Source organism: Prosopis cineraria, unplaced genomic scaffold (assembly GCF_029017545.1).
Source record: "Prosopis cineraria cultivar Desert tree isolate PC_DT_omini unplaced genomic scaffold, ASM2901754v1 PC681, whole genome shotgun sequence".
In the NCBI taxonomy this organism is placed as follows: Eukaryota; Viridiplantae; Streptophyta; class Magnoliopsida; order Fabales; family Fabaceae; genus Prosopis; species Prosopis cineraria.
Genome location: NW_026556006.1, coordinates 30,694 through 36,878, shown reverse-complemented (window position 1 = coordinate 36,878; position 6,185 = coordinate 30,694). Strand labels below are relative to the sequence as shown.

The 6,185-nt window shown below is 35.3% G+C and overlaps 1 protein-coding gene across 1 annotated transcript; it reads left to right on the top strand.

Moving 5' to 3' along the window:
* The first annotated feature begins 921 nt into the window (after nt 1-921).
* LOC129298009 (AP-1 complex subunit mu-2) lies at nt 922-6,055 on the top strand. Its single transcript, XM_054936388.1, has 11 exons — nt 922-1,339; nt 1,708-1,854; nt 1,955-2,017; nt 2,133-2,309; nt 2,405-2,508; nt 3,933-4,040; nt 4,179-4,275; nt 4,428-4,525; nt 4,663-4,804; nt 4,912-5,034; nt 5,518-6,055. The coding sequence occupies exons 1-11, from the start codon at nt 1,211-1,213 to the stop codon at nt 5,614-5,616; spliced, it is 1,287 nt and encodes a 428-aa protein (XP_054792363.1). The 5' UTR covers nt 922-1,210; the 3' UTR covers nt 5,617-6,055.
* The last annotated feature ends 130 nt before the right edge of the window (nt 6,056-6,185 follow it).

Genomic DNA, 6,185 nt, shown 5'->3' with positions numbered 1-6,185 from the left:
AAAAATAATTTATATTTTTTAATATTTAACCCTTCAAAAATATCTTATATTTTTTGAGTACATTAGAATCTAAATCCATATACTTCGTGGTTAAAAAAAAAAAAAAACAATGCTTATGACTTTGGGTTCGTCGTTGCCTGACGGAAAGCGAATTCATTATTATCTAATTATTTTTTAAAATAAATAAATAAAAGAGATACTTAACATCTGCAAAATTATTTTTTATTTTATTCCCTTCTATCTATTTTAATATAAAATCTGAATGAATAATTCACGGATACCTGAAATTTCCTTTGTTAAATAAAATTTCAAGTCAAGTCGCAGGGCACATGAAATGCTAATAAACTAAAAGTTAAAAACTTAAAAGGTAAAAATAAAATATTTATAACAAATATAGTTATTATTCCTTTAAAAAAGAATAAATAAGTAAATTATTTCTAAACTTTACATCAATAATATGATAGAGCTTGAAATTATTTATTGTATAAATTATTTTTTTAATTTTTAAAAATATTATAATCTAACTCTTGTTATTAATAAAAAATTAATTTAACATTAATTGATAAAAAAAAGATAGCAAATAACGTAAAAAATTATAGAAAACAATAGAAAGAAATTTATATAATTTTTTTAGATTTTTATTTGTAATTTTTAGTCCTTAATTATAATTTTATTCTATGCTTTTTAATATTTTTTTCATTATTTTTTATACCTAACTGTTAAAATTAATTTTTTAATAATAAAAATTAAATTGTATTGTTTTTAAAAATTAAAAAATAATTCATATAAAATTTAAAATTTATGATATTACTGTAACCTTTCCGTTAAAAAAAAACATTTTAATTTTAAGGCATGGCATGTGGCAACGTCGTCGTTGCAGTTTCTTTGTGCCCGAAGAAAAATTTCCTAGCACCGTCCACACCGCGAACTATCGTCTGTTCCATTAGGAATCTCCGACAATAAAACTAGGAGCTCTTGCAATTTCCCACCCTGTAACTGCAGAAACTCGACGCTAACCTTTAAAATTATGGTTCTGCCACTTACATGGCGGGCTTAGCCCTAGGCTCTGCAATTTTATTCCCGCGTACATATTTGGAATCTAGATCTACCTCTGGTTGATTCACTTTCCGTCTCTGTACCGCCGATCCGATCTGATTCCAATCCGATCCAATAGGATCCGGTCCTCGGGATCCATACGAAGCATTCACCAATGGCAGGGGCAGCCTCTGCTCTCTTCCTTCTTGACATCAAAGGCCGTGTTCTCATTTGGCGCGACTACCGTGGCGATGTCTCTGCCGTCGAAGCCGAGCGCTTTTTCACCAAGCTCATCGAGAAAGAGGTTCGTTTCTGTGTTGCAACAGATCGATGCGTTTTCAGTTTTTAGTCCGGTGCTTGGTTCTGCAGAAACTATAGGAAGCGAAGTGGGAAAACAATGTGTACATGCATTTTTCGTTTGCATTAGATAAACTTAACTTAGCAGAGGCAACGCTCAATTTCTGTTCAGTGCTTTCTAAATGTTGTTTGGAAGAATTTTAGATTTGAATGGTTCAACGGTGTTGTTGAATTTTGAGTTACTAGGGGTGGAATTGGAGAATATGTAAATTTGTTTGTGAATTTTCCTTTACTCGCCACGCTACGAATTTCTATGTCTTTCTACATTACGGGAAAACTAAGTTCAGCTGCCTTTGGTGTTTTGCAATGCTTCAGGGAGATCCGCAATCTCAAGATCCAGTTGTATATGATAATGGTGTGACCTACATGTTTATACAGCATAGCAATGTCTACCTCATGATAGCAGCTAGGCAAAACTGCAATGCCGCTAGCCTTCTTTTCTTCCTACATCGTATAGTTGATGTAAGCATTATTGGTAATTATGGTTCTAAACACGTTCAGATTTGAGAATTTATAGAAACGGTTACTAGATGCCATCAAATTATCCTTTTCTTTATGCCAGGTGTTTAAGCACTATTTTGAAGAATTGGAAGAGGAATCACTTAGGGATAACTTTGTTGTTGTGGTAAAATGCTTAGCGACCTTTTAATTTTTCTTTTAATTAATTACATTGATAAATGCAGTTCTATCCTTTACTTAGAAGCAGATGGATAATCACCGTAATTTTTACTCATTGGCAGTACGAACTCCTTGATGAAATTATGGACTTTGGCTACCCTCAGTATACCGAGGCAAAGATTCTAAGTGAATTTATCAAGACTGATGCTTACAGAATGGAAGTTACACAGAGGCCTCCCATGGCTGTAACTAACGCTGTGTCTTGGCGTAGTGAAGGCATAAATTATAAGAAAAATGAGGTGTCTATTATTTTCTTTTAAAAAGAAATCCCGTTTTGATTGGTACTATGATGGTCTTTTTCACCAGTTGACATCTTCCCTTTTTCATTTTTCAGGTTTTCTTGGATGTGGTGGAGAGTGTTAATATACTTGTCAATAGCAATGGGCAAATAATCAGGTCTGATGTTGTTGGAGCACTGAAGATGAGAACATATTTGAGGTTTGTTTTCTACTTGTTCAGATCTGTTGAGTTTCAAGCTCCTGAGATAAACTGCTAGCAAACTAGGTTAGCAATTAGCTTTACAGGTTGATGATTCTCTTAGCTTTATGGTCAAGGAAGAATTTATAGAGGAAGAAGAATGATAAGGAATGATTGGATCTGGAATCCTCCTGAGATCAAAATAAAGAAAAGGAAAAATAAAAATAAAGGAAAGCTGCTAAACAGAGATCTCAAATTCCTTTGCATGTTTGCCTAGAGAAAGGGCCTTAACCATGAATATACAAGTCCATTTAAAAGGAAGGGAAACCATTCCATTCCGAGGAAGGCTCACAGTGAGAAACCTTTGGCTGAAATTTGAGCATTTTGATCTAGTGAAATGCACCATATGCCTCCTCTTTCCTCCCAAAATCTGAATAACAGGCAGAGAAGAAAATCTCGAGTGGGATATCTAATGTTCGGTGAAAATTTGAAATTGGCCCTGTAATTGCCTGGCAACCCTACAATGCAATGACGATTAGCAGTAACTCCTATAACAGATATAGCCCCTACTCCCCAAAAACAGACCTGGGGGAGGGGGATGTAGCATAACTCCAGTACTTGGAGATAAATCATTGTGTTCAATCAAATGCACCAGCTGCAAATCATTATCAAAATTTGATGAAGGTGTGGAATATGAAATACTTTTTAATGTAAGAGGTTTGGTTAACCTTCCTAAAAAAGTTCAAACTGCTGAAATGTGTGGAATATTCTCCATAGGTGACAGGTTTTGCAGTGTAACTTTTCTGGAGTCACTACTGAAATTTCAATATTTACTTTTTAGAGTAGGTTGGACTTGGTTGTATCTTTCGTAATAGTTTGTTTACATGGAGATTGTTCTAAAATTGTTATATGCATCAGCAGAACTAAAAAAATTGTTTCTTTCTTTGCAAATCTTATCTACGATTTTTCTGGATGCTGTGTGCTGATAACATGGTGTTTGTTTCTTCAAACTGATTGCTTCATCTAATCATGATGGTTTTGCAAGTTAGTACATGTTGCTAATCTCAGGTTTTTTGCTTTTGTCTTGGGCTTCTGTTGCTTTGTTGACATTTTTTATCTATCTCATGTAGTTTTTATTGTGTCCAACGTTTTTCTTTTTCTTTTTGGATTAAGTGTTCAGTGTAATTTTGAGGTATGAAATTGCAATTGGCAGTTTGGAGCATGTTCTTGCATGCTTACTGATTGCACATGCTTACAGATTGCTATATTCAATTGGAACTACTAAGGTATTCTTTAGGATCTGGTGCCTAATAAACTGCAGAGAATATTTATGTTGAGAATGACGTGGATATGTTTACGGTGATATTTCCGTTAATCTATCCAACATCTTGCTAGAGAATATTTATGTGGAAACTCAGATGACATCTTTGGCTTATCCCATACAGTGGCATGCCTGAGTGTAAACTTGGACTAAATGATAGAGTATTATTAGAGGCACAAGGAAGGGCGACAAAGGGAAAGGCAATTGACTTGGAAGACATCAAATTTCATCAGTATGTATCCTAGAGTCTCTTGTCTATGAAAAGCAGTCTAGGTTGATTATTTATAACACAATATTAATATTCTTTCTACAATAAGGTGCCTCTAATCTTAATGCTTGTTCTAAAAAATTTATTGACATTTTGATGAAGGTGTGTTCGCTTGGCCCGATTTGAAAATGATCGAACGATTTCCTTCATACCACCAGATGGATCATTTGATTTGATGACATATAGGCTTAGCACACAGGTTCATCTTCTATAAATGAAATGTATTCTTTTCCATTGAGGGGTAATATTTGTTTGCACATAGATGCGTATGTGGTGTGGGGGACTAGAGATGGCTAAGGAGAGAGAAAAGGAATTTTAATTCTAAGCGTTGATTTTATCCCCTCGTTTCAGGTTAAGCCTTTAATTTGGGTGGAAGCTCAAGTTGAAAGGCATTCAAAAAGCCGGATTGAGATTATGGTAAAAGCTAGGAGTCAATTCAAGGAACGTAGGTACTGAGATTTCATTTCCCCCCTGTTCTTGCAAGGGAGATAGTATAGTTGCTCCTTTTTAATGTATGTACTGTGAGCTTTTTGCTCTAGATTCGAGATTAGCCTAAATTTTTTAACTTGTGAAATTTGATATGCAGCACTGCCACAAACGTTGAGATTGAGTTGCCTGTACCTGCTGATGCAACCAATCCAAATGTTCGAACATCAATGGGATCTGCATCATATGCCCCTGAAAAGGATGCATTAATCTGGAAAATAAGATCCTTTCCTGGAGGGAAGGTATTATTGACTTGAAGTGGCATTTTATCCTTTATTTAAAATCTAATATTAATACCTTAATTCAATTGTGAATTATTGGATTTAAAATTTGTGTTCCATGCTTTCAGGAGTACATGTTAAGGGCAGAGTTTCGTCTTCCCAGCATAACAGCTGAGGAAGCAACTCCCGAGAGAAAAGCTCCTATACGTGTGAAATTTGAAATACCATATTTTACTGTTTCTGGGATACAGGTATTTCTATATGGACACGAGTTTTCTTGCATTCATAATATTGCTGGTCCTTAATTTTTTGGTACTGGAAATAGTCTGTACATCCTTAAATTTTGCCCTGTTGCATCTGATCACATTTTGGAGGGTGCCTCAATTAAATATCAAACGTAGGGAGTCATTATGTTGAAATTCATAGATGTAGTCAATTAGAGAACCTTTCATTATTACTTGCCTGCTGGTTTGTGGTGTCAGAAACTTTTCTCACCTATCATTTTGATCGCTGCGGTATGCAGACTTGAGTGAAGTAGTGAACTATATAGATCTGATATTGTTCAGTCAGTTTCTCACAGTCGGGGCGAGGCTTTGTGAACTAAACAGTAGCACCTATGTGATACATTTCTGTTATCTGGGGAACAATTCATGACTTAACGTAGCAATGTTGAAAATGCAACTGAAACATTGACCGGCTAGATCAAGATTTGATGACTGCTTAAGTACTTGCAGGTAAGATATCTGAAGATCATTGAGAAGAGTGGTTATCAGGCCCTTCCGTGGGTGAGATACATTACGATGGCTGGAGAGTATGAACTGAGGCTTATTTGAGCTCTTTTATCCTGGCTGTTTATTTTGAAATCCACCAGATAATAATGACATATTCTATGATCAATGACTTGGGACTGGTGGATGAGGAGAGTAGTCTCGAGAAATTGATTGTTTGAGGCCCGGCTATAATGAAGAATTTATTTGACCTATCAGCTCTCTCTACAAGGTAGTTGTGTTTTGCCGGCATTTTGTAAGTTACTTAGCTGTCTAGAGAGTCCATGTCAAATGATGAATTCACAATTTGTTAGTCAAAACGCCTGAGCCCTTTGGGCCATGTCGGTACTGGATGATGAGAAAATGTTTTCCCCCTTCTGGTTTTTGTATTGACAGTTTGCTCTTCTTTTTCTATTGCCCCCATATGTAATTTGATTTCCGCCTGTAAGAATTTTTTGCTTTTGTATTAACAAGATTGAAATCTGCAACTTTATTAAAGCTCCAATTACCTCTCGAGACGAAGTGCTCCAAGTGAAAGATATGGGATTGCCAAGTTCTGTAGCATCTAGGATACCATCAATGATAATAGTAAAATTGAAAACCTCAATATATGCTGAGATAGTGAATCCAGACGG

What these genes read in the sequence shown, in the direction of transcription:
- LOC129298009 (XM_054936388.1), top strand. Translation starts at nt 1,211, where the DNA reads ATGGCAGGGGCAGCCTCTGCTCTCTTCCTTCTTGACATCAAAGGCCGT. An exon ending in AGTCAATTCAAGGAACGTAG is followed by an intron (nt 4,526 to 4,662) that starts GTACTGAGATTT and finishes TTTGATATGCAG; the next exon opens with CACTGCCACAAACGTTGAGA. An exon ending in TTACTGTTTCTGGGATACAG is followed by an intron (nt 5,035 to 5,517) that starts GTATTTCTATAT and finishes AAGTACTTGCAG; the next exon opens with GTAAGATATCTGAAGATCAT.